Source organism: Calonectris borealis, chromosome 11 (genome assembly GCF_964195595.1).
Source record: "Calonectris borealis chromosome 11, bCalBor7.hap1.2, whole genome shotgun sequence".
NCBI classification, from domain to species: domain Eukaryota; kingdom Metazoa; phylum Chordata; class Aves; order Procellariiformes; family Procellariidae; genus Calonectris; species Calonectris borealis.
The window spans coordinates 3,666,797-3,694,107 of record NC_134322.1 but is presented as its reverse complement, the minus strand read 5'-3'; the positions used below and the strand labels follow the sequence as shown (position 1 = coordinate 3,694,107).

The 27,311-nt window shown below is 40.5% G+C and overlaps 2 protein-coding genes across 8 annotated transcripts; both read left to right on the top strand.

Moving 5' to 3' along the window:
• The first annotated feature begins 134 nt into the window (after positions 1 to 134).
• CLPX (caseinolytic mitochondrial matrix peptidase chaperone subunit X) lies at positions 135 to 22,523 on the top strand. Of its 7 annotated transcripts, none has more exons than XM_075159803.1 (15): positions 159 to 314; positions 2,091 to 2,174; positions 4,515 to 4,675; positions 6,179 to 6,296; positions 11,358 to 11,512; positions 12,355 to 12,514; positions 13,735 to 13,776; positions 14,925 to 15,101; positions 15,967 to 16,131; positions 16,478 to 16,566; positions 17,116 to 17,280; positions 18,285 to 18,584; positions 19,094 to 19,186; positions 19,421 to 19,527; positions 20,658 to 22,523. In XM_075159803.1, exons 1-15 carry the CDS (start codon positions 245 to 247, stop codon positions 20,746 to 20,748), a joined length of 1,977 nt encoding a protein of 658 aa, XP_075015904.1. In that variant the 5' UTR covers positions 159 to 244; the 3' UTR covers positions 20,749 to 22,523. The 7 variants fall into 7 exon arrangements, with proteins under 7 accessions (XP_075015908.1, XP_075015907.1, XP_075015905.1 ...); XM_075159801.1 differs by lacking the exon at positions 159 to 314 and adding an exon at positions 1,589 to 1,859; XM_075159805.1 differs by lacking the exon at positions 159 to 314 and adding an exon at positions 1,938 to 1,959.
• A 185-nt stretch (positions 22,524 to 22,708) lies between these two features.
• Positions 22,709 to 27,293, top strand: PDCD7 (programmed cell death 7). Its single transcript, XM_075159800.1, has 5 exons — positions 22,709 to 23,511; positions 24,532 to 24,670; positions 25,012 to 25,248; positions 25,870 to 25,957; positions 26,356 to 27,293. Exons 1-5 carry the CDS (start codon positions 22,738 to 22,740, stop codon positions 26,471 to 26,473), a joined length of 1,356 nt encoding a protein of 451 aa, XP_075015901.1. The 5' UTR covers positions 22,709 to 22,737; the 3' UTR covers positions 26,474 to 27,293.
• Positions 27,294 to 27,311: the final 18 nt, after the last annotated feature.

The window sequence follows — 27,311 nt, the reverse complement described above, 5'->3', positions numbered from 1 at the left end:
CCATGAGGCCCCGCGCGGCCGCCTGGGTGGGGGGGCGAGGCGTCCCGCGCGCTGCCCGCTGGGAGCGGTAGTCGGCGGGGGTGTGCGCCGTGACGCCGGGCGGGCGGTCGGCAGCGCGCTGCCGTCACTGAGGCGGCGCCGGGCGGGGGAGGGGGTGTTTACGGCGCGGGTGGGGCGCGCAGCACCGCCGCCAGCGAGGCCTAGTCGGCGGCTGGGGGGAGCGGGCCGGGCCCCCGGCCGCACCATGTCCGCCTGCCACAGCTGCGCCGCCGCCGCCCGCCTTCTGGGCTCCACGCTGCCCTCCGCGCGGAGAGGTAACCGCCGTCCTCCCCTCGCCGTCGTCCGGCCCGACGCTGCTCCCCGGCGGGGCTGGGCCCTCCGTCCCGGGGCCCTCACGGGGCCGGAGCGCGGCGGCCCCTTCCGCTCCCCGCCGCCTCCCTGAGGGGAAACCCCGTTCTCTCCGGCCGCCGCACGGCTGTCACCGCTCCGCGCCCCTCCAGCCCGCCGCTGCCGGTGATTCTCGGGAGTGGGGCCCGCCGAGTCCCTGCCGCAGCGCCGCAGCTCCGGAGGCGCTGCCTGGGGCCGGGAGACGAGCCCTCCCGCGGCCCCGCGCCCCGCGGCAGCCGGCCTGGGGAGTACCGTGCTGCACCGCTGCGATAAGGGCTTCGGTTAGGCGACGGGCGGCTGCTTCGGCCTTTTCCTTTTTTCCCGTTAATCTTTTGCTGGTGTCAGCGAGGGTGGCGTGAGGGGACGGCCGGTGGCGTGTCAGGGTTAAGGGCAGCATTACACGGTGTGAAGTTCTGGAAAATTAGCCCCCACTGGAATATCTTTTGGGAAATGTAATGCGAGAATAGAGTTTGTTTCCACGGGAGTGATTTTCAGCGGCAGTTGTCCAGGGTGTGCGACCCTGCAGTGCTAGTAAATGAACTTAATAAGCTGACTGATTAAAAACCTACGGTTTTTGCCGCCTGCACTTGAAATATTTCTCATAAAGACTTGGGCTCAGTTAGCAAAAAGTAATTTCCAACATAGTGGAAAGGTGAGGTTGTGCAAACCACTTACTGGAAGTTGAAGCAGAGGGAGGCTGTTACTTTTTTTACTACTTTTCTCCGTTTCGTCATGTTCTTGTGGGTAGTGAGAGCGGATGTACCATGTGCTGCTTTTGGTGAAAGGCAGACCACCCCCAAATTGCGCTGAAAATCTTTGCTGTTGCTACATTTGCAACAAGATTTTGAGTGATTGTACCCTCAGCAATAGCCTGACGAGTCAGAGATGATTTATTGCTTTCAGGAGGCGAGTTAACTCATTGCAGTTGACTTTACATTTACATCTCTGATGTCACCTGTGCTGAAAGGTTTAAACCAATACTTTCAACTCCAGCCTGTCTGGCCTCATGTAAACCCACTGAAACAATAACCTTTAAAGCAAGTAATGTTCCAAATTAACTTCAGAATTATCTTTTTTTAAAAATTGTAATTTTTTTTGTCAGAACTAAGATTTAAAAGGGATATGTAAAAGAACAAACGAGACTAAAACACAGATACAGAGTAATAAGATTATTTATGCATTGGCTTTCTGTGAAAGTTCTTTTAAAAATAAAACAACTTATTTTGGTGCATTTTTGTTGTTGTAACAGATTACGTCTTCTGCCAGGTACTTTGTTTGCTATTGCTGTTTGGTACAAACTTGAGAGTATTCGGAGTGCATGGGTCGGTCTAGTCCATCAAGTGTTGTGTGGGACAAAGAGGAGACTTCTCTTCTGTCAGTCTCCCTGTCGCTTCCTTGGGCAAGCGATTCTTCCAAGACATTTGAAGCTTGCCCCAAAAGTCAGTATTTCTTCCCTCAAGTTTCAATTAAAGGTTAGTAAGGTGTAAAGGAGCCTCCCACTATTTCTTAACACACTAATCTGAACACCCTGGATAGATGCCATTGCTGCTGCTACCAACAGTCTTATGTTAGGTACATGTCCTTTAAATTTACTGTTTCAAAAAACACCCAAGCCCTGTCTGCCAGTTGTGTGTGTGAGCAAATACTGCCGTGCTAACCAGCTGTTGCATATTTCAACATTTATTGGTATCTGGATCATTCAGTGGAAGTTGCCAGGCGTTGGGCTGGAATGTTGATTCCTCCTGAAAATCTGCCTCTGGGCTTATTTATGCAAGAAAGTAGTTGTGGTAAGTTTCTTACTGCTTCATTCTTTAATTGTACAATGATATTTTGTCAAAAAAATATCACTTGGACCTCATGATAAGCACAGGGACAAGGCTTTTCATATTTAGCCACAAGCTGATGTAGCAGTAATATGATTTTTTTTTTTCCTGGTTTAGCCTATCTATACCCTTTAGAGTTCAGCACGTGTAGCAGGGTGAGTTTAATGTTCCCAAAAGGCTGGCCTTTTGTGAGAGTGAGTTCAACAGCAACAAAAGCGTTACAGCGTGGGTGTAATGCTGCTGGCTAGCCTGGGTCTGCTGCCAGCGTCAAATGCTGGAGGTGAAGCCCCGCAGCTGCGGTGTTTCTGACCAACAGATGGGCACAGTCACTAACGTGGCACTTACCGGCTCAGTACTCGACACTCTCTATAGTTTCATAGTTCATCCCATACAGTTTTCAGTGCATTTTCTATGTCACAGAGGCGCTCTGAGTTAAAACCGGTGATCTTTAGTCCTCATACAGTGCTTACTGGTAAAATATTTGAATTTCTGTATTAGTGCTTCGTCCTTTCTCCACCGACCAAATCTCCTTGTTGTTGCAGGAAAGTTGTGGGACTTTGGGTTTTGGTCACGGGAGGTGAGGTGGTTTGTTTTTTTTTTTTATTTTGTTAAGGGGTCTTTTCCCAGTTCCCTTTAGAATTGGTCAAACGAATCTCAGTAAAGGAACTATCTATGAGGAATAAGTCCCTAAGACAGGGAATTAATGCAGAACAGCTATTGCATTGTAAACGCTCACCACAGCTTATTCTGTACTGACAAGTGCACTTGGCGCATGTAGTCTTCAGAGCTCCCTGCGGATTCAGTTGAAGGAACACAACTACTTGTGAAAGTGAGCCAGTATTTTTAAGTTTACTGTGATATTTTCATAGTTTATCCTATGTAATCTAAAGTGTCTTGTGTGGCAGTGGCACTGGGCAGAGGAATTTAAAATTGGAAAGCACGTTGATCATTATTCCTCCCTCACATTTACAGACAGAAGTAATGCTGTTACCGGTTTTTGAAAGATTAGATTTTGTCATGTTAAAAATAATTGCAAATCATCTTCTAGTTCAGGAATCTTAAGCAGCATATAAGTTAATAAAACAACTTCAAATCTCATTTGAGACTGTCGTCTTGGTTGTGACTTTGCAGAAGCCTGTGAGAGTTTTCCTGGTTTAGGAATCGTCCGTAATGCTTTTCTTTATTTTTCTGTTTTCCTGTTAAGTAGCAAGGTGAATTTTCTTAAATGTCCTCTTTCAACTAAGATTCCAGCTCTTAATTGTCATTGTTACCTCTTTCAGAGCAAATAAACTGTTCTCCTCTTGCCATTCTTACTGGTTTTATTCTTTTTTTAGAAGAGTTTTTTGAGTTTTCTATAGGATTCTCTCATCTCTCTAACAGTAAAACCATGTATTATCAGCAAGTTTTTAATTGTCATTGTTGCTATATAGCTCTTCTGTCAGTAAGTCACAGAGTTCTTATCAAAACCAGAGAGCAAGTGCGAAGTTTGCCACTTATTAAATGAGAGAGAGATCTGAGATGTGCCTTCCAGGCTCCTGTCTATGTTGAGAGATGTTGAAATCACAAGCACGACATATGTTGATTCACATACCTAATCATAAAATGTAGTCCTACCCACTGTTGCAAGAGGAGGAAAAGGCTGTTTAGTTTCTCAATGAGGTTTTTTTTTTTCATGTTGGCAGTAAGCTATTTCAACAAAGTTAAGATTACGCTGAATTTACTTATGCCTGTCTGTCAGCATGTGCCAAATATGACACTACCTTTCAGTTTTCCTCAAGACAACTTTTTTTGTCAAGCGGTACCTCAGATTCCTGGAAACTAGATTTTAGTAGAGTTTCACAAGTGAAAGCCAAATCCAGACGTGCAGTCCGTGAGTCTGAGACACTTCTTTTGTAATTTTTGCGTAATAAGGAGACACTTCAAAGGTCTCTCTCTTACTTCAGGGGTTGAATTATTTCACAATAAGTGCTGGATGTTGGTTGTATTTATCATTCTGAGGATTGGTTTCGTAACTGGGATGTTCCCTATTTCATGACACAATGAGACTGTCAATTGTCTGACATTACAGGACCTGGAATTACTTTTGGGTCATTTTTGGACAATCCAGGCAGCTTTTAATGAGATCAACATTAAGGTGGTGAAGAGAATTTTTTTGGATAACTGAAATTTGGATGTTCAGAGTTGAGTTCTGTTGCTGAAACCTTTGAGCTCCATTTAATGTAAATAAATTCTGGGGTTTGGTGGCATTGGGATTAGAACCAGAGTATTTTTAATGTTTAATTTTCATGTTTCATTTTTGTTTAGGTATTACTTGTGGTCGTACACGCATCCCTGTTTTAGGAAAACTTGGAACTTTTGAAACTTGTTCTCTAAGACGTATTCCTCTTAGAAACTTTTCGGAAACACCGGCGTATTTTGCTTCAAAGGATGGTGCAAGCAAGGATGGTTCTGGAGATGGAAGCAAGGTAATCTCCATGCATTAGGTTTTACAATAGCTTATATAAAATGTTTCTTAAATGTTTTTAGTAGATTTTTTTTCCTTAGTTAAAATTAGAAACTTCTTGAAATTTTTGCTAACTCTTGACACTTCTAATCCTTCAAATTGCTACAACTGACTGAGGAAAAAATGAATTGTATTGTGAATTTGTTAGCAGACAAACCTTATAAACATCCCATAATGCTTTTCCCAGTTTTATAAATCTTTTTGCCTAGCATAAAGGGGCACTTGAAAACTTTGTAGAATGTTATAAATCCACAGCAGGTTTCAGGATCTCAGGAAAGAGTAGTTATCGGAACTGTTCTCCTTCAAAAGCCTGCTACTCCCAAGTAGGCTTTTTAAAGTAAGTACATTTTAAAATGTTTTTGTTTTCAGCACTGATTTGGTAGTTGTATTAAGCAAGACAAGTTTGTGAGGAGACTAGCTTTATTCTTGTTAGTAAATGGTGATCTATTTTCATCCTAGTCTTTCTCTATAATTATAGTTAATAAACAGCTTCTTCAGATAAATGATTACCTGAGAATAAAACTGCTCTTTAGTCAGCAAATAAGATTTTGAGAGTTCACAGGCAATAACTTTGCCTTAGTATGGTGTGTTGTGACATCTGAGGAACTGTCCAGATGACACAGGCATGTTCTGAAGGTTCAGATTAAACTTTTTTAAAAAATAAAGAAGGAAGATAAAAAATTTCTAATAGTCTTTTTTTCTTGAGAAGGCTTGCGAAGAGAAATGAGTAGGCAAGCAAGGCTTAAAAAAATGGGGAACTGTCTTAGAAAAGGGGAGAGAGATCTTTGCTGTTTCCTAAAGTATAATAGTTTTTATTATTAAAGTACAAAGGCATGGAACGGATATAGATTTAAAAAATGTTACTCTTGAACACCACTCAGCAGGGTAACACGGAGAAAGACAAGTAGGTCTCTGTCAGGGAACTCTGCCTTAGAAGTAAAATATTTCCAAGCGGTTTCTGAGATGCTTGTTTTATAGGCCATATCTACCCTACAGCCATCTGCCAGCATAGCTACATCTGTCAAGGACGTGAGAGGAGTTGTGGCTTCAGAAACCTTTAGAATCAACACAGTTGTGATAATGAAATTACTGTCTCTATAAGTATGATTTGTTTTCTTCTCTGGGGTTAGAATAAATTACATTGAAATATACTATTAAAACATGCTTGACATAGTTTAGCTTGTTATTCTTCTCGTGCCAGTCAAGCAGTTCTAATGTAGATATTGGATGCCTCTTCCATGGGCATCCAAAATTGGCAGACCTGGGAAATGCAGATGTGTGTACACTTCAAAATGTTTATATCATGGTGTTCTAAGTTTTCAGAGCCTTAAAATAATTCTGACAGTAGTTATTTTGTCATTCAGCTATTGCAATATTCACATTACTGGATTCCATAAATACACTGCTAAATGCCTAATGTAACTGCTTCATTGTTCGGGGCTAATTGTCTGGAAATGTTTTTTAGAAGTCTGTCGGTGAGGGAGGTGGTAAAAAGTCAAGCTCTGGAAGCTCTGGGAAAGGAGGGAACCAGCTGCGCTGCCCGAAGTGTGGTGACTTGTGCACACACGTGGAGACCTTTGTGTGTAAGTTTTAATGAATACTTTCTTTTTTAAATAGACATAGATATGACTATATTTGTGCCTTAACGTAGTCCTGATACCCAAGTGTAATTTTACAATTTCAAAAATTTTGTTATGCTTAGTTTGGCCATGTTGGTGTAAGCATGTATTGTCTCTGTGGATACATTTGTGTAATTTCCTATGATGTGTGGTGGAGCAGAATGTGGCAGTGGAATTCAGACTGCAACTGTGAATATGCAGTTTTAAAATAGTTCATTATATTTTATGCAGTGGAAGAGACACTCACATAAACAATACCATTTTAACTACTGATATTTCTTTCTGTCCATTATATAAATACTTATATATTTGTACGTTTGTAATGTCTGTCCTTTGTTTACTGAATAATAAAGCTTTAATCCTGCATGTACTATAACCAAAGTGCTTATCCAGCAGAGGAATTAGTATATGACAGATGGCTTACTAGAATGGTCTTCTGTGGTGAAGTCAGATCCATAATACGTTCCAAATAGGAGGCTGGAAAGTCCAAACAGAAAATCCAAAACATGTCAGATGCCTGGTGTCCAGCAGCAATAGCTACTTTTTTTGAAGTACAGTCCAAATTAATGCCAGTTATACTTTAGGTTCTATCAGACTTGAAGACATTTCTCCTTATTTCAGTTCTAATGAGACCAGCCTAGAAAATAGTTGTCAGAAAGCAAATACCCATTGTCAGTTGGTGGGGCTCAAGGAGGAAGTATCAAGTCATAATCAGACTTGTGCACTAAGAAGCTTAAGACAAGGTCAGCATAAACTTGTTCAGCCATTGTTAATATCGCAGTTGGTGAAAATAATGAGCAGATGTGCTATTATGTGCTGCTACTCGTATAAAATACTATGTAATAAAAATGATCAAACATCATGAATCACAAGACAATTGTATAATAACAATGTATTTATTTATGTTAGATAAAAGGATCGGTCCTCAGCTACTTTTTTTTTTCCCAGAAGTAATAAGCTTTTTTGTTTGTTTGTTTGAAACTATAGGCAACAAGGTTTTTTGAAAAATCTGGCACCAGTTGATGGAACCAGAAATACAATCCTCTGTGGTGTTCAATATGTTGACCTCTCCCTGGACAAGGTGTGGTTGAAAACAGTGGAAGGATTTTCAACCTCATTTACCTTCTTATCAGATGATTCATGAGTAGACAGAGACATTCTGAAACTCTCTCACTTCACTGGTGTGTTTGCTCCCCTTGTTACTGGAGTTTGTGCTTTTATGTGGAAATACCATTCAGGCATTGCCTCAGCGTGGAACAATCACTGTGTATCGCTGGAAAGCAGAGATATGATTTAGTTATTGTCAATGTCGCTAGGAATCTTTAAGCGCGTTTGAAAACTTTCTTAGGAAGAGGGCTTGTTCATACTAACATTATGGGAGAAAATGTCTGGTATATGCAATCTCAAATTCACAAGTAGTGATACTGCACTTGAATTGTGGTATCAGAATGGCACAGGTACTGTAAACAGCTTGGGACTGGAAACCCACTTTGTGCTTGTGAAGTGTTGCAGCTGGTCAGATTTGTCAGAAGCTTGAAAGTCAAAATATAAGGAAGTCTGCTTGTGAATTATTGAATGTATCTACTTTTCTCATCCTTGCACGTTCTACTCTGAGGCTTTAGGGTTTTACAGCCTTTAAATGAAGTCTGTTACTAGTTCAAACTAAGCACAGTGTCACCAGATAACAGAGTAGAGAAGACTTTTTTGTTCATCTTGAGAACAGCAGTCATCAGTTTTCTATTAATTGGTAACTTAAAAAGAATTAAACCAAAGATTGTAATTGCTTTAATTTCTCAGAAATTCCTGTGAGGTTAAGTTTTCTCTGGACCTATTTCTTTCTGGTTTAGTCCGTTCATTTGAGCACACTGCTTCCCAGCCAAACTGTAGAATATAAAGCAGCTGGAAAATGGAAGATTTAAGTTCTAATTATCTTAAAAACGATTTTAAAAAAGAAAACAAAACCTAGTAAGAAAAAAAAAATCCGTCCTGTTCTGCCCAAAATGAATGGGTTGCAGGTTTTATTAAACAGACTGTAACTTCATTTTTCAGATAAGCCTTTGATGTTGCTTACTCAGGAAAAATGATGAATTTGGTCAATTCTGGTTTGAATTGCTGAACTGCAAAGCCTTAAGTAAATATCTAAAGCCAAAGGAAAAAATGCAATTAGCATTTGTTTCAGTTTTTAAATATTAGGTTTTTCAGTCATTTTGAGAGAAGTAGGGAAACAAAATGCTGAATAAAAGCCACATTTATTAGTAAATTAATTGCCATCGAGTGGCAGTGTGACAGGCTGGTTGTCCAGTGGAGTTTGTTTTTAACGGGGCTTCACTTTGTTTCTGCAAATCTTGCACAAGGGTTTGCTTGGCAATGGTTTTCCAGTAATTAACAATTAAGGGAGAATATGACGCAAACCAAAAGGAATTTTGCTTTGACACACTTTCTCAGCAGTTCCTGTATTGTTTTGGATTGTGAGACTGTAAGGAGAGTTTTGTGGTCGGTGAAATGTGAGCCTCAGATGTAGAGTGAAATCCAATAGCTATAAAGCTGATTGACATAAGAAGCCTTATCTAGGCGCTGCTTTTACTGTCTCCGTCTGATGCTATCAGGTTAGCTCCCGTCCTCCAAAGCAAGACTTCCCTGCTACTGTCCATACTTAATAGGCAAGAAGCTTCCTTGCTTTCTTTTTCCTGATGTCTTTTTATCTTACAGCAATTTAATAGCAGCCCATGATCTCAACACTACAAGTGTTTTTAAGATTAATCCTCTGATTGTTTTGGCTGCCTGTATGTATTGTAAAAACCCGGCCTTTCTCTTTGGCAAGGTCAGCTCATATGGACTTTAGAAATCTCTTTGCAAATGCAGCCTCTGGGGTAATGTTGCCTGAACCAAAAACAACACTTGACTTGCATTTTACCACACTGTAAATATTTGCAGACATCTTAATGACAGTGAGGTAATTTGACATGAAAGCTCTTTGCTGTGCTTTTATGTGTTTGCTAAAAGAACATATGAAAACATGCCAGTATTTAAAAATAGTAAAGTTGCTTGCAATTTTGAATGCTTGGTTTTAGGGAGATAGCAGTACTTAAACTCGGTTTTCTTGCATTTCAGAGCAAACTTCTCACATTTTTTTGTTTTGTTAAAACTCATATTGATACTTTTTTCCAGATTGCTGTGTAGATGATAGAAACTGGCATTTTCACAGCTGTGTTTTGATAACCGAGTCTCCTCCCCAAGGCATCCCATACCTCAAAGTTCCTCTGTAACCACAGACCCTATTGGTCTTGCTGAAAATTAGGAAGATCTCTAATAACCTTCCTCTGTGCTGTGTGGAGTAATTTATAAAAGTGTACTCTGCATAATAATTTTTTCGGTGAATGATGTTTTAAAGATGCACAATAGTATTCTTATAGCCTGCTCTTTATTTTCTATTTTTTTTAACCATTCCTGTGGATCTACACAGGGGGCAAATATTCTCGTGGCTACTTGATCCTAATGAAGCCGACTATTAGCATTGCATAAGGAAGAAAAACAGCCTCATGGCAGTGTAGTCATTAAGAATATCAGAGGTGTTTTGAATGAGCATTGGGAGAAAGTTTGGGTTTTTTTTCCCTACAACATTGTTGCTAAATAAAAGTTAGTAAGAGGGGTGCATGCAAGTGGTTCTCCACTGCATTCCCATCAGGCAGATAACAGTAATTTGGAAGGTTGCCAGGAGAACTTTCCAGCAGTTCTCCAATTTTCTTTGGAGCAGAGTTAATAAAGCTGTGATGGTCATGGTAGTATGTGATAAATTATTAAAATAATCTGCTGGTCTTACTTATACAGTCATAAGGTGTGTTTAATATTAGAAAAAGAACCCTGCTCCTCTCTTGCTGATGCCAGCTCTATGGGAGACAACAACAAGTTATAAATAAGCAGCTTGTTTATTGCCAGAGGTTGTTATTAAAATCAGCTGGTACTACAGTGTTCAAGCCATTTTCTAAAAACTTTTTATGATTTCAGAAGTTTTGACATTAAAGTTTTTCATGTGGTTGTTTTGCTACATTACTTTGCTTTTAATTTAACACACTTACTAATATATTTACTTTAAATCAGTCCTATTGAGCATGACTTGCATTTAATAGCATAGCAATATGGTCAGAAAAGATCTATTTTGAAATACAGATTTATTCTTCTCTACTATCTATTTTTGATTATTTCAACCTTGCTTTTCCAAAGGAAAAAAAAGTAGAGCAAGCTCTAGTTTGCAGGCTTTTGAAACCAGTCTTTGCAGATAACATGATTTCTTGAGACATGGTTCACAAAGTGGCAGTAGGAGGGTTTGGCTTTTGGAATTTGAAAGAAATTTGTTCTACTCTTGACAGTAAAAATAAATAAGCAAAAGATCTTGCAAAACATCAAAGTCCTGATCATCTGTTGCATACCACAGCTGCCTCGTGTTGGGATGAGCCCTTTGTGTGACCCCGCTGTGCTCTGTGTCCTGGGCTTAGGTCTCGAGCATGCTCCATAGTGTTCCACAGCCAGTGGGATGCAGAGCCCCAGACACAGCCGTCCTTTCTGAAGCTGCTGCATGCTATCTTTGATATTGTAGATTGCTTGCCCGCACTTTAGAGTGGTCTGTCCCTAATGACAAGTTTTTTGCCTGCTAGTTTGAGAGTTAGGAACAATTCCTGTATAGTCAGAAGCCCTCATTAATTTTGCATCGCTCTGAGATTCAAAGTTTCCTCTTCTGAGTGTAGTGCTACTGAATAAATATGAAATAGATTTTTGATTTTTAATCCCTTGTTTGGTTGCTGCCCTGCATTGTGACTTTTTGGGCAAATTGCATTCCCTCTGTGTCAAATTTCATAGTCCAATAACTGCTTTTAAAGCTCCTAAGGTGAACGAAGGGGAATTGCTGTGTAAACACAGAGGTGGCTGTGCTGTCTTACAGGTGCTTGTCCTGTGTATGACGAACTCAGGCAGTTGAATGAATGCTGTCTGAGCAATCCCTCTTACCATTTTGTTTTACTTTTTCTGCAGCTTCCACCCGTTTTGTGAAGTGTGAAAAGTGTCACCATTTTTTTGTTGTACTGTCAGAGGCAGACACAAAAAAGAGCATCATTAAAGAGCCCGAGTCAGCAGCAGAAGCTGTGAAATTGGCGTTCCAGCAGAAGCCGCCGCCTCCACCGAAAAAGGTATGGTTCTTAATTTCAGCCCAATGTTTCCTGTATTACAGCATGGTGAAATGCTTTGCTGCTTGATCTGCATCAGGTGTGTAACCGTCTCCTGTCACAGAGTAACAAACAAGAAAGACGATTAGCCCAAGATTAAACCCTTGAGAGCTACATGACCCAGCAGAGCACTGATAAAGGGAACAAGTAGATCCAATAAAAGTAGCTGGGCTTGTTTTCCTCTGCTTTTGTCTTGTGACTGAAGTCCAGTACCTTCACTTTTCCCTTGTGACCCTGAGGCTAACCTCAACTCTCACCAACTGTAGTATCTTTTATTTCCTGCTATGGCCTCATATTCTGCACCCTCATGTTAGCAGCTTCTTTGTGTAGCTGCAGAACCTTTTATTTGGCCTCTTTCTGGGTGAGAACCGTGGCTGATTAGCTTTTGGCGGTGACCAAAAGTCATTTGGTTTCTCTCTGCTGAATAGTGAGGGAGCTTATTGTGATTCTCAGTTCTTAGTGGACTGTAATGGTTTCCGAAGCTGCCTGTGGCTCCTGAATAGACTTCTTGTAAGACATCTAAATATTCTTGAAATTTCTGTTCCTCTTATAAATTTGGGTGAAAATGACAAGGGATTCAAATGTTAGTAGGGGAGAACTGACAGACATGATATGATTGTGTAAGCCCTGTGTTTTTAAGTAAACTTATCACAGGAATGTATTTCGTATTTTAGATGTTGGGTTTCTGTTTCTTAGTTCTGTAACGGTTGGTTTAGACCAAAGTCCCTCTTTGGCACAACATACTATTTTTAATTTTTTGCTGCAAGGTGATGTAGAAGAGTTACTAAGATTGAGTTATTTTTCAGATTTATAACTACCTCGACAAATACGTTGTTGGTCAGTGTTTTGCCAAGAAGGTGCTTTCGGTTGCTGTGTACAATCATTACAAGAGAATCTACAATAATATCCCAGCTAACCTGAGACAGCAAGCAGAAGTTGAAAAGCAGACTTCTTTAACACCAAGAGGTTTGTATGATGTTTGGTATTTTTCTGGTCAAATAAAACTTACTGCTTCAGGGCCCTAACTTAAGAAAGCTGAGAAAGGTTTTACCTTGACACTAGATGTTCTGTAATTGAAATGATCTAAAAGAATTTCTATTAAATTTAATTTTCACTGTATGTGAACTTCTGTGATTTATTTAAATAGTAATCCAGAAGGTTTATGATGCCATGGGTATTGCCTACCATATTACATGGGTAGCATTTTTTACTGAGGTATGTTATTAGGTATTTAACTTTATAAAGTGAGCCTCCTAAACTTTTCTTTCTAATCTAATTTACTGCTTAGTGGTAAATCTGCTACTTAATCTGCAAGCAACAATGCAGATCATGAAGATCTGATCAATATTTTGCATAGGTAATTTGATGAATAGCTAGCTTTCTAACCTCACTTGCTGCTGTTGGCAGCATCCGTTGGTCACCGTAGTATTGTTCCATATCCAGCAAGTGTAGATGGAGTTACTCTTGGCAGTACTTTTGCTGCTGAGTAAGTGTGTAGCTATGTTGATCTAATTTATTTTTAGAAGTAGGATTAAGTTACTCTTTCTGATTCAAAGTGTACCTTGATTTTTTAAAATTTTTTTAAAGGTGTTTTATTCTGTCTTGCAATAAATAGTACGCTAAGCAAACAGAAATCTTCTTTGGTTTTTGAATTTATGTAAAGAAGTATTTTAACTGAGGGGGAGGCATTAGTAGCACTGTTCTGGTAATGGTAGCAGAGCAGTTGTGTACCTGGCATAGAGAAGTTCCTGACCCTCCACGGGAAGATAGATTGGTGCACACCCAGAGGGACTGGCAGTGAATGTTTATAATAGATAGTACTTTGAAATATGTGAAGTCTTGCGTTGTAACTCTGAGATACAAATGTGAGAGTTTAAGGAAGCCTGTTCAAAACAAGATTATATTATAGCATTTTTTTCCCCTTCTATAAGTGGTTTTAAAATGAAAATCAGAGCTAATAGATTGTTACTGTTTTAAGTAGTAGAAAGCTTGCTGTCATTTTGAAAGCGTGCAAGTTGGGTTTTGGGTTAAACTTGACAGCAATAAAAACAAATTCATGTGGGGATTTCTTGTTAGAAATACATTCATACACAGTGATGAGATGTATTCAGAAGAGGGCAAGAGGTGGAGCATTTATAAGCGTTTATAAACTTACTTTTTATTACTGTTTTCATCCTCTCTCTTAGAATTAGAAATCAGAAGACGGGAGGATGAGTACAGATTTACAAGTAAGTGAACTCTCTGCTCATGTCCTCCTCTGCAATATTTACTCTTTTGATGTTAATGTAGAATAGCCTTTAGTGACTGCTAGTTTGAAATGTTAGGCAAAATCCTGTTTGCTTTTCTTCTGCAAGTAAATTAATTGATGGCATTGTGCATATTTTTAACGGAGGTGACTAGGATCTGACCCTTTATCTAGTTCTAGGTGGAAAGCAAGTAAAATGTAAAGATACTTTTTATGAAGTCGGTTCAATAATTATCTGTCCTTAGATTTGTCCTCAATAGAACAAGTGGAAATTGACTTATTTTTAATTTAGAACTGAGATATGATTATATTAATAATGCCACGCAAGACACGATGGGAGGTAGATAATAAGGGAAGTTAGGCAACTGTTTTCTGCAGGGTATTTGTACTCTTAAAAGGCACTATCACCTTGAACCTCAGAATGCCTTTTTTTTTTTTTTAATCTGGGTGAGGTCAGTCATGTTTATTTTCAGTCCACGGGAACTGTCACTGGTTATTGAACTTCTTCCTTAGTCTAGTGTAGATCAATTTGTAATCCCAGTTATACCTCTTCAAACCAGTTTTCTTAATCTTCAATATTCTACCTTGCAAGCCAATTAAAACTAGTGCTCTGAAAAAAGAAAATCCAGCTCGATCTCTGTATCCATATATAGAGACAAAACCTGTAACAACTGAACTAAGACAAGTCTTTAATTCTTGAGAGTAAACCTGTGCATTGCTTTTGTAATTGTTACAAAATGCCAGTCCTTGTACTTTCTCATCATAGCGATGAACAGTTTGGGTTTATTTCTTCTCGTGTTTTTTAAAAAAAAAAGTTATGTTAAAATGAGTCAATTTGTAAGGACTGAACATTTCTCTAGCACTTGTTTTTAACGTAGAGGAATATTTTTAGATAATCCACTGTACCGTTGGATTTTTTTTCATATATGCAAATATGTGCTTGTGCAAAACATGATTGGAACTGATGTTTTTGTAATAATTGCACCATATTTCTATTGCAATCTCTAAACTTCTGTACAGATAGAATTATAGGTTTGCAGAACAAAACAGAAGAACAAAGCTTTTATTGTGTATTTAAGGTAATGGCAGACCTAGTCAGTGCTCAAACAGTACTACTATTGTTCTCTTCAGAACTACTGCAGATTGCTGGAATCAGTCCACACGGTAATGCTTTAGGAGCATCGATGCAGCAACAAATGAACCAGCAGATACCTCAGGAAAAACGGGGAGGAGAAGTACTAGATTCACCCAATGATGACATAAAACTTGAAAAAAGTAATATTTTGCTGCTTGGACCAACTGGATCAGGTATACAGCTGCGTGTTTTTATAGGTGTCAGATTTTTCTTAGAATTGATTGTTAATGAGTGATTTTTCTCTTTTGTGACTATTCCAATTTGGTGTATAAAAAGCTAAACTGTGAAATCCAAACTGGGATTTTGTGCTTTCATGCCATGGTAACAAGCTGAGCTAAAGGGCCTTGAAAAGGAGGGAGGTCTAGTCATGTGGTTTTGTTGTGAGTTTGGTTTTTTTTTTAATGCCTCTATTTCCTGACTGATTAAAAGATGCAACTTTCACTAAGCTGAAATAAAACTCACTTGAAGTTTCTCTGCTTTAGATGGCAAATTGAGATGCTCTGGGTAGCGTTGTTTCACCTCTGGGACAGATCAGTTACAGGCGGGTTAAAAGAGAAATTATATCTGTGTGTTCATAAAAAGTGGAGTGTTTGTGCTGAAGTAATAGCATTTTGCAGACTATTTGGGAGAACATTCATTAAATAATATTTTAATTTTGCTTCTCCCCAACTTCAAAGGAAGAGCAGTTGGACTTTGCATTGCACCCTGAGTGTCTGCAAAGGGCTACTGGTTTATTTAATCTTTAATCTATGCAAGTACATGAATTTTGGTTTATAAATTGTGTGACACTTTATTTGTGATACTGCATGCATTTCAAGCATATGTATAGTATTAGTCTAATTCAGAAATACAGCTTGCCCAACATAAAAAACACTATGTATGAAAACTGGCTCCCTTGGAAAATACATGAATATATGAATATGCTGGCATCATTCAAAACGTTTAATGACAGTAATGATGATCCTATGGTAATTAGTTGGGTTTGTGTGCTCTAGAGGAATGTACAGCAGATATAACATACAGTTTTTATTTTATCAGGTAAAACCTTGCTGGCTCAGACTCTAGCTAAATGCCTAGATGTACCTTTTGCTATCTGTGATTGTACTACTTTGACTCAAGCTGGCTATGTTGGGGAAGACATTGAATCTGTTATTGCGAAACTCCTGCAAGATGCCAACTACAATGTAGAAAAAGCTCAGCAAGGTAAACTTTTACAGTATGTTTCCTGAATTTCATTCATAGACTGTGTTAATCTTGCTTAAGTGTTCTAAACTTTGACACCATCAGTATTTCTGTAATTTATGCTCCTGTTGCATGTACCTGAATTTTGACACTTTAAATCAAAATAATAAACCTAAAAAGAGCTCTAAACATATCTTGTAGTTTTTGTTCTTGCCCATAGTTGGACAAGATTGCGTACCTTTTTACAATCTACAGTATGGCAGTAGAACAGATTACAGCTATCTTAAATTATGTTCTTCCCTGTGTGTAAGTTCTTGCTTCTCTTAAAAAGTGGAGTCTTCCTTAAACCCATTTTCTGTAACTGCAGGAATTGTTTTTCTGGATGAAGTAGATAAGATTGGCAGCGTTCCTGGTATTCATCAGTTACGGGATGTCGGAGGAGAAGGTGTTCAACAAGTAAGTACTTCTGTGGAGTGACTTTACTTTGTAAGTGAACAGCCCATTGAGCCTGTGTGTCATCCTATCATATGTCAAATAGCACAGGAGTGTATAGAGTCGTAGTTCTTCAGTTCCTTAATTATTAATCTTTAAAACTCTCATCTTTCCTCTTTACTTTCTTCATTCCAAAAAAAATCTCAAAAGCAACTCTAGACTGCTTCATAGAAATGTTTTAATTGAAAAACGTCTTCACAGTATTCAGATAGCAAATTGCATTATGTAGGCAGGAATAGATAACATTTTCCATTTTTGACAAAACTCTTAAAGCAATTCTCTGCTAAGTGCAGCTCATAATGTGCACGGGAGTCACATTAAAGAAAGGGTTTTGTCTGTCCTTGAGTGGGATTGTTTGTCTTGTATGGAAAACTGATTTCTTGCTGTTACTATAAAGGTATAAGGGATAAAAAATGTAAGTACATATGTGAAAGTAAGCACAGTATGGTGCACCTTCTTACATGATGCTACACAGTGGAATTTTATATTGCTTATTTCTTCTCTCCCTCTTAGGGCTTGTTAAAATTACTAGAAGGCACAATAGTAAACGTTCCAGAAAAGAATTCTCGTAAGCTACGTGGAGAAACGGTGCAGGTTGACACAACAAATATCCTCTTTGTAGCTTCTGGTGCTTTTAATGGTCTTGACAGAATTATCAGCAGGAGGAAAAATGAAAAAGTGAGTGCATCAGGCTGTATTTGAAGTGAAAAACGGTTATCTTAATTACTGTTCACAGTACTGACTCCTAAAAGTCTTGCTACATTTGTAAACCGACTAAGTTTGTTTGTAGAGCAGTGGTTTTCCATCTGTTACCTGGGAACCTGAGGTCAAGCCTAAGAAAGATAGCAAAGAACAAGCCTATTGTTAGTAGGCTTAAGTAGCTTGAATGGTCTCTGCTTCCACACAGAAATTTTTAGCATATGCAAATAAGGGGGGGAAAAAGGTTGAAAGCTGTTGGTAGAGGACTTGCTGTCCATACGTAAGTAGTAAACTTTTTACCTTACTGTGTTTCTTAAAAACAGAATATGTGAAACAGTTCTAGCAATTATAATAGGGTTTCTTTCAGTTGGAGTGTACCAAGTATGAAACTGAGAAAACCTTGGGATATCAGTAGAAAAAAGTTTTTACTGTTGATACTCAGATAATTTGAGCAAATGGTGCTAAAAGCTATCATCTTCTTAAAATACCTAGTCATGCAGTTGACTATTTTGTATGTTAATGTTAGGAGACAGAGTTCTTCTGGCTGCAGCTTTCTGACAAAATGTGCACCCTGCTTCTTAAAAACAGAGGAGTGACTGCAATCCGAATTACTATTTGTGATAATTCATGTAGCTTTTCATGTGAGCGTTCTTACATGCATTTGCTTCACTTCTGAAGAGCCCTTTTTAGCGTCACTGGTATTTGTGAACTTACCAGGACACGTTACTAACTTTTTTTATTTTAAGAAAAACTTGCTCTTAGGCTGATGTATTGATACTTTACTGAGGGATTTAAATGTTATAAGGAACTGATTGTGGTCAAGGGGTCTAATTTTACTATGAGTAATTTCTTGAGCTTGAATTAATATGTAATGACATAATCAGTCACTCCACATTTTTTTTAATGCACATGGAATGTGATTTAGTTACATAAAGAAAACTTAACTATTATAGTTCTGTAAGCATAACATGTTTGTTTTGCAGTATCTAGGATTTGGGACACCATCTAATATGGGAAAAGGCAGAAGGGCTGCAGCAGCAGCTGATCTTGCTAACATAAGTGGAGAGTCTGATCCACATGAAGATATTGAAGAAAAGGATCGCTTGCTGCGTCATGTGGAAGCCAGAGATCTCATTGAGTTTGGCATGATTCCCGAGTTTGTGGGACGTTTGCCAGTTGTGGTTCCTCTGCACAGCCTAGATGAGAAAACGCTTGTACGGATTCTTACTGAGCCACGAAATGCTGTGGTTCCTCAATACCAGGCACTTTTCAGCATGGATAAGGTTTGAATTTTTATTTGATGACTCTTCAATATTCTTGTTTATAAAAACAGTTTTAAAGCAATCTAAAATATCAGTTGAAATCACATCTTCCCCCCACATGTGCACCCTCCCACTCTGAAGAAAAAGTAGGCTAACTCATTAAAACCTGACTGGTTTAGATTAGATAACTATCCTTGTGGGGCAAGTAATCTGGAAGTAGTTGAGCTGCTCTTCATGTTAACGTTCAGATGAACATCTGTGATCTTGCCTGAATAGGCATCAAGAGCCACTTCATGTACTGTAGAGGTACTTATAGTAGCTGTAGGTAAGGGGACATAGTCAATGCTGGTAATGTTAGTCAAAAACGAAGCGTAGCTGAAGCTTTATGTATGTATCTTAAATGTAAAATGTTCTGGTCTGTAACAAGTAAATGGCTACTGTTTGTTATTTTCAGTAATGCTTGCACTGTCGTACTCAACACACTGTTGAGTTATAAATGAAGCATATAAACTTACCGTTTTTCTCTGTAGTGTGAATTAAATGTAACTGAAGATGCACTGAAGGCTATAGCCAGACTGGCCCTAGACAGAAAAACTGGTGCAAGAGGTCTTCGATCTATAATGGTGAGTAAATTAAGTTTCATGTTGAGTAAATGAAGCTACCTACATGCGTGTGTATGGACCTAATCGTGACAATTTTCAGTCAAAACCTCACTTGGTTCTGGGTCTTACATGGAGAAAAACTGTGGGTATTCAGAGTTCTTCCAAGAAAACTCTCTAACTCTGAAAATTGCTTGCTAACCATATTGTTATGCAAATAGGGCATACAGAAATATTTTTCCCTCTGTTTTCTTGTAGGAAAAGCTGTTGCTGGAGCCCATGTTTGAAGTGCCCAATTCTGACATTGTATGCGTGGAAGTTGACAAAGATGTTGTAGAAGGCAAAAAAGAGCCAGGATACATTAGGTAAAACCATAACGGAAGTATCAGAACAGACTAGTAATACAGCTAGACAGGTATTCTGATGTTTGCTGTAGGAACAGGCGTATAAACACAGAACCATGCACACAACCTAAAAAGGATCCAATTCTCTGTATACTGTACACATCTGAATTAGTGCCTATTCTGTCCTAGAGACCTTGGGTTTGTATTGCTTTAGTTTTTAAATAGAAATTTAAAAATAAACTTATATATGAAGTTACTTTAAGCTATTTGTGTGTGTGTGTGTATACCTGTAGAACTAGAAGTAAATTATAAGCATCTTAAGGTAACAGTAAAAATCCGAAGTTTAATTGTGACTATACTGAAATTTCTGAAACAGAACTTTTTTCTTCCTCTACCACTTTCTACCACTGAGGGTTTTTTTTGTTTGGGTTTTTTTTTCTTTGTTTTTTAATGCAAGCTCCAGGCTGCTGCAGTTTTCTTCTCTGTTGCTCTTGCAGCAGCGGAGAGCCACAAAGGCATGTCTATTGATTTGCTGAACTCTTGTTAAAATAATCAATTTAATGTTCTAAAGATTGTATTATGGTAATAATGTGGTGGAACGCTGAAAGCACTGGACAAATCTGGATCTGAAAAAAAAAAAATCCTACTTCTAGTGAACAAAGGATGGAGTTGAGAAGGGATGGGTCAGGTTAAAAACACAGGCCTGAAATTTAGAAACTCTGGCTTGGTTTCCACTTCTGACAACTTTTTTGAGTACGTGCTTTGTATTCATCTGTGTCTGTGCCTGAAGCTTGGCTCAGCACAGCCGGTGTCTCAAAGGGAATGACTGGAGTGGAAAGTATTGCTCTGACAGTGATGGTTGCTTTAAGTGATTTTGTAGAGCACCAGCACCCATGTTTGCTGAAATTTAAAATTTACTAATTAAATCAAGCGACTTTACTGAAAATCAAAAGGCTATGGAATTCAGTAATGCGACTGCATACTGGTAGCAGTGTAAATCTGCACAGGACCATTTTCAGGTCAGAAGGTTGTTTAGCAGATGGATGCTTGTCAGAACATGTGTCGCTGGGGCACTTTGCAGGTGGCATGGAAACTGTCTCCGTTCTTTTCCTCCATTTCTAAAGTATCTGATCAGTTCGTTTTAATTATAGGGCTCCCACTAAAGATTCATCTGAAGAAGAGTATGACTCTGGCGTTGAGGAAGAAGGCTGGCCTCGACAAGCAGACGCTGCAAACCATTAAATACTGTCAGAATGCTCGCCCGCATAAAGCGCACTTGGTTATTTCCTTACGATTGCCTCTGGCTTCAGTCTGATACTAAAGGCATTGGATCTCTCTCGGATACGATACGTGATGAGGAACTTTAGATAATCAGATTGTGTATTTTATTGCAACATCACATTGATTTATTTGATGGACATTGTGTGGACTTGGATGGCATAATGTTCAAATATGAATTGTATATTACACTCATTCAATTAAAATGTATAGCAAATATAGCAGCACCTGGATTGCTCTTTCTAGAGATTAAAACAGCAATGCAGGTGCTGCAGATAGTTAGATTTTACAATAATGTTACTCTACAAATGGGAAATCAAGATTAATAATTAGTAGAGGGTGAATAAACTCTTAGCTCCTTGTACGACTCATAGGGGGTTATGTTCAGGTCAGCGTGAGATTTCTGCGGTGTTTGAAACCCGATGGGTGCTGGAGTGACTTGTTACATTGGTGGGGGAGGAAGCCCTTGCAACAGGATTTTGGAAAAACTGGGACACACTTTATGACACTGCTGGGAGATCTTGCTAAAATGTGACACTAGTTTGTTACAGTAATTTGAACGCAATATCAAAATAATACCCTTTCCTTCACCTCTCCGTTAGGGGTAAGTTTCAATCACCTTGAATACTGTGAAAAAAGGTGAAGTCAGTAATTTGCTAATTTTTCCGGAAGGGTAAACAGGATTTCTAGGAAGCAGTAAGCCATCTGAATTTGGACGAGAAGTCGACATAAATTTTTAAATATTAATGTTCTAATATAGTACATTTTGTTTAACGTATTGGAACTATCATGCATCAATTTTTTGGTGCCAGGTATTTGCCCAACCTATCTTATAATGTTAAGAGATGAAAGAACTAAATGTATAATATTTTTGATGTAATCAGTAGTGATTGTTCACATGACACAGTGCTTTTTAAGTTATATGCTCAAATGCTAGTATTGCATCTTGTGGTTTTGTCTTTGATTTTTAGTCTCGCAGCAGAGCAATCCTCCCTCTTCTGTTCTACACCAAAATTAATTCAATCCTTTAGGAAAGTCTTTGTAAAAACACTAAAGGACCTGTATGTTTTTGATTTGTTTCAGGAATTAAAATTGTTGCTTACAACTTTGTTTTGTCCTTCGGTGATACGTGGACTTCAGTTTTACTGACCCTTTTTTCTGAAATTTTAATTCATGCTATTTAAATAAAACTTTCATCGTTCTTTTCAGTCTAGTGGATGTTTTAGGACAGGAAGGATACTGCAGAGGCATTGACCCTATTTTTCTTGTTAATTTTTGTCATGTAAATTTTATGTAATACTCGTGTTCTTACCTTGGAGCAGCGTGATGTGCACTCGTAGCCAGATGCAACAGATACTTCCCTTAGGATTTCTGGTTTTTTCAGGTTAAGTGACCCACTAATGGTTCAGAAGAAGCTGCGTTCGGAGTTGAGGATAATTCTAGAATGGGGATCTGTGGTGAACTATCTGTAACTGCATCCTCACTTTCCTTTTTGTAGAGTGGAAAAAATATAACTGCTCTTAATTCTGAATCCTTTCATTCAAATCCTTTTTTAAATAGATTGAAGAAAAAAAAAACCACACCACAAACATTTTAGGCAAAACTGTTCAACAACTTAGTTTTGAAAGTTGTTTGGAATTATGTTACCAAGAACTGTTTTTAAGGAAACAAAATGCTGTCTAACTACAGTTTGTACTTCACCTCTGGCGTTTGAATAAAACAAAGCGAATATTCAAGCAGCGGAGAGTTGTCATCCCTGACGTCATCCCCAGAAATTTTAAATTTTACGGGTATTTGGAGCTTTTGAGGCTTTTTTTTTTGTCTGCCACGTGGAGCTCTGGAGGAGAAGGGTACAGCGGCACGCGCGGGGGGGGGGGGCGGGGCCGGGCGGCGGCTCCTCCCGGCCGCCAGGGGGCGCTGCGGCGCGGGCGGCAGGTGGGCCGAGGCGGCAGCATGGCGCAGCCGCCGCCCTTCGGCGGGCGCTTCCCGCCGCCGCCGTTCCGGGCCTTCCCGCCGCCGGCGGGGCCCTTCCCGCCGCCCGCCGCGCCCTTCCCCGGCCCCGCCGCCCGCCCGGGGCCCTTCGCGGTGGCGGCGGCGGCGGCAGCGGCGGCCCCCCCGCCCTTCCTCCTGCCGCCGCTGCCGCCGCCGCCAGCCGGGCCTGAGGGCGACGCGGGGCCGCGCTTCCCGCCGGGCGGCGGCCCCTACTTCCCCGCGGCTCCTCCGTTCCTGCCGCGGCCGGTGGCTGAGGAGGAGGCGGCGGCGGCGCAGCGGCAGCAAGACGAACTGTGGCTGTCGCAGTTCCTGGGCCGGCGCCGGGCCGCCCTCCCGCCGCCGCCGCCGCCGCCGCCCGCCGCCGCCAGCCCCAGCAGCGCCCGGGGGCTGGCGGTGGAGGCGCTGGGGCTGGTGGCGCGGCTGGCCGCGCTCTGCCGGGCCCTGCGGCGGCGGGAGGCCGAGGGGGACGAGGCGGGCTGGGCCCAGGCGCGGGAGGAGGCGGAGACGGCGCGGCAGGAGCTGCGGGAGGTCGTGCGGCCCCTGAGGGAGCCCGGCTACCGGGAGGCGCTGCGGAGGAAGGCCGAGAGGGCGAGGAAGAGGAGGCTGCGGCTGCAGCGGAGGAAGCAAGAAGCCAAGGCGGCCAAGGAGGAGGAGGCGGCCCGGGCCGCCGAGCGGGAGGCCAAGATCGACCAGTGGAGGGCCAAGTGCATCCAGGAGGTGGAGGAGAAGAACCGGGTACGGCCCCGAGCGGCCTGATCCTGCCTCCCGCAGCTGCACTGTGGCCTCCCGGGGACTCCTGCGCGTCCCTCTGGGGCGCAGGGCAGCGTGGCGGAGCCGGGGGAGACCTGCCGGTAACGGGCTCAGGGCAGGCCGTGCCTGCCCGGCACCTGGCTTTGGCCCCTGCGGTTCAGTAGGTGCCACCTGGGTGCTGCGTGGGTTCGGCTTGCTTGGAGATGCGCTGTTTCAAACGCCTGCAGCCCGGCTTCTTCCTTAAAAGCCTTGGTGGGCATCTCAGTTTTGCCACACTCACGCCTTAGGCCTTGACAGTCGGGGTTTAAGTGGTTTCTGAACTCTTGGTTGCGTGTGGAGGTCTTCCTCTCTGGTCCCAAGCGGTCAGCCTGCCCCACGCTGCTCACAGCTGCCCTATGGTGGTCAGCACCATTTCAGTAACCATAAGCCCTGCCTGCTGGCTTCATCCTTGCAAAGCTTGTTGTTTGCAAGCTTTTTAGTCTCACCGGCTCCAAAGAAAAAAAAAAACCTCGAATTAGGCTTGCTGGGAAGTGCTGTAGGCACCTTTGTGCTGGCTGTTGGCTAAAGAGCTGCCCTTCTGCTTGGGGTGCTGGGTCTGCCACTGGGGTGGTACAGAGCAGCTGTTGGGAAAGGTTTTGTGTTCAGACTGTGGGACGTTAATGGTCTTTAATTGCCAAGCTGTAGAATCGGGATGGTTTATGTTTATTGTTAATGTTTTTCCTAACTTTCTGTGGTTAAAGGTTATCAGGCTTTATGAATTCATTAGCCATTTGGCCCAGATTTATGAGTTGCTCAGCATTCTTTTTTTGTTTCCTGAAGTCTATCATGTTTTAGCTTTTTCATAGAAAGGCAAGGTTGGATGGTTTGGTTAACTTGCTATGGCTGTGTTACTAGGAAGTTATTCTGATCTCCAGCGCTTCGCTAAGCTTTTTGAAAGTACTATTTCATTCTTGTCTATGTGGGATATTTCACACATTGTGTCTGGTTTTTTTCTTTCTTTCATAGGAACGAGAACTTAAGGCTGCTGCAGACAGTGTCTTATCTGAAGTACGGAAGAAACAAGCAGACACAAAGAGGATGGTGGACATCCTGCGCGCATTAGAAAAGCTTCGGAAACTAAGAAAAGAGGCCGCTGGCAGGAAAGGTTAATTACGAGATTTTTACCAAACTTTTTTAATTGCGCACACAGGAAATAAGATGATGTGCATGCCTGGTGCTGACTAGCAAGGTGCAGCTTAAAAAAGCTGTTTCTTTATTAGTGATTTTAGTTACATTGTTATGCAAGAATAGCTATAAAATGCTGAATACAGTGGTTGTGTTCCTACATTTCCAAGCTCTTTCTTGATAGAAGAATTATTCCAGTGAGATAATTGTTACTGAGATTAAGCTCATGTTCCTCTGAGATTTTGCCAGCTCCACTCTCAAGTCTGATAACAGAGCCCTTTTTGAATTTGAAAATTTAAAATTAATTCTCTTTCTGTTTAGGTGTTTGTCCACCCCCCTCGGCAGACGAAGCATTTGAAAATCAGGTGGAGAGTCTCAAAACGTTGCTCAAAAATCGCACAGAGCTGTATGAAGCTGAGGAGAGAGCATTAAGAGTTATGTTGGAGGGAGAACAGGAAGAGGAAAGGAAGAGAGAAATGGAAAAGAAACAGAAGAAGGAAAGGGAAAAACTACTACAGCAGAAACTCGAAATTGATTCCAAGCTGTTTGGGGATCCAGGTAAATTCTGCATGCCATACTTAACGGTATTTTTCCACACCACACCCCCATCTCATAGACACTGGCTTTAAAATGCAGGCACAAAAATAGCTGAGAAAGGAATCTTCCGCTGGAGTAATTTATGCTCTGAGGAAAAGGTGGAATAAACGTAGTGTGCTGTTAACACATGTGGTGTAAGAAGAACCGTTTAGCTCTTCAGCGTAGACTGCAGTATATCTCAAGCCAATTTCATAATGTTTTGCAAGGAGAGGTTGTAGATTAAGCTGAAGTGAGAATAAACAGAATAGATTGAAGACTTCCAGCACCCAACAGATGCTTTAGTCTGGTGATTCGGAAAGTGCGGCTCGTAATCTGTAAAGATTCAGTGTCCATATGTTCCCCTTGTTTAGGGGATGGAGGCAAGAAAAGTTTTGCTAGTCTTGACTTGCCTCTGACAGCTCTGGTAAGGATGAGGAGACGTGCAAAACACGTAAATAGTCCTTAATATATTACATAGGGAAGTGATTTCAAGTTATAGCTGGGGAGCAGCAAATGAGTTGGCAAATTAGGGGCTTGTAAGACTTACTAGAATGGAAGGTCTTTCTGGTTTATGGAACGATTTCTATGTTTGTGTTTTAACAGATGAATTTCCTCTAGCCCATCTATTGCAGCCCTTCAGAGAATATTACTTACAAGCTGAGCATTCTGTAGCAGCTCTAATCCAGATCAGGTAAAACAAACAAAGTCTTTATTTTATTATCAAAGGTGACAAGTACTGTTTGTTGAGATTGTAAAATTGTGGTCCCTTTTGGTTCATTAACTTCCAAATATGGTTATGCAGTGAATTGTCCTGTTTTTTTTCAGCTAAGGATCAAGCTTCTCGCTTGATAGAGTTGTATCCAACAGATGCCTGTGTGAGGCAGAGTGCACTTCCATGCGTAACCATTCCATTTAATAGAATAGTACATATAATTTTCACATTTGTGTTTTGAAAAACAACTTTCAGAGTGCGATTTATAGTGTTTTGTGTATTGATCAGTATGGAAAAATACTTGCGTGGGTATATAATAAATCTTACTACCAAACTCATACCAGCTCTCCTCTCAAACAACGCTTTCTTTGTTAAAGGCATGAATGGGATCAGTACTTGGTGCCAGCTGATCACCCTGAAGGAAGCTGCATCCCTCCAGGATGGGTTCTTCCGAGTCTCCCCACAAATGACACTTGGGCCACTGCTGTCAGATAATTTAGTAATAAATTATTGTAACGTTGGAGGAATGTTTCATTATAATTGTGTGTGTAAATATGAGAGGGTCCAAAGAGGAAGTCTCATGCTCTGTTTCGGTAGCCAGGTGCTGGAATGTCTTGAAGGAAAGTGTAAGAACTGTTTTTGCCATCTGACTCTGCAGGGAAAGACCTGAGCAAGCCCAAAGCTGCTAGGCCTCTCGTGGTATGGAATTACAATCCCACTGCGAGTTTTAGTTAACAAATCTCAATCTTAATAACGAAACATTGCTGACAAGGGTATTTGTGCCAGTATTAACATCCTATTTTTAGTGGCTTTTATCTTTATAAGCCTAAATCCAGATGATGAAATCTCCAGAAATAAAGTAGTTTAAAAAAAAAGAGAAATCATTAGTAAACATGTTTTTCTTCCTAAATGAAGCATGTCAAGCATCACTGTCAAAATAGTTACTGTATTTTTTTGTGTAGAAACAAACCTATTACAAGTTTAAACAAATTCTGAAGTACAAACAAGACAGAGTTTTTCAAGGTTGATTAAAGCAGCTGTTGACATTTTACTTTTGTGGACTAAAACCAGTACCACAACATGGAAAAAATTCCCAGTTGTGGTGAAATAGGTCAGGCAGCCGTGTGAATATATATAAATTTGATGAATAAGTCTGCTGGAAAAAAAACAATAAAATCTGAAGTCTAACCTACTGTAATTGTTTTTGCCTATATAGCTATTTTTGTATAGGGACAGATCGTGTGTATAATATTGGATTAAAAAACGCAGCTCTATTTTGTAAGTTGTTTTTTTTGTTCAGAATAAACAGAGAAAATGAATTTGATTTTTTTTT

Excerpts from the sequence above, each read along its gene's own strand:
- CLPX (XM_075159801.1), top strand. The coding sequence starts at position 1,706 with ATGGGTCGGTCTAGTCCATCAAGTGTTGTGTGGGACAAAGAGGAGACT. Across the intron at positions 1,860-2,090 it reads CCCTCAAGTTTCAATTAAAG|TGGAAGTTGCCAGGCGTTGG; the intron begins GTTAGTAAGGTG and ends TGGATCATTCAG. Across the intron at positions 4,676-6,178 it reads GTTCTGGAGATGGAAGCAAG|AAGTCTGTCGGTGAGGGAGG; the intron begins GTAATCTCCATG and ends AATGTTTTTTAG.
- PDCD7 (XM_075159800.1), top strand. The coding sequence starts at position 22,738 with ATGGCGCAGCCGCCGCCCTTCGGCGGGCGCTTCCCGCCGCCGCCGTTC. Across the intron at positions 25,249-25,869 it reads CAAGCTGTTTGGGGATCCAG|ATGAATTTCCTCTAGCCCAT; the intron begins GTAAATTCTGCA and ends GTGTTTTAACAG. Across the intron at positions 25,958-26,355 it reads GCAGCTCTAATCCAGATCAG|GCATGAATGGGATCAGTACT; the intron begins GTAAAACAAACA and ends TCTTTGTTAAAG.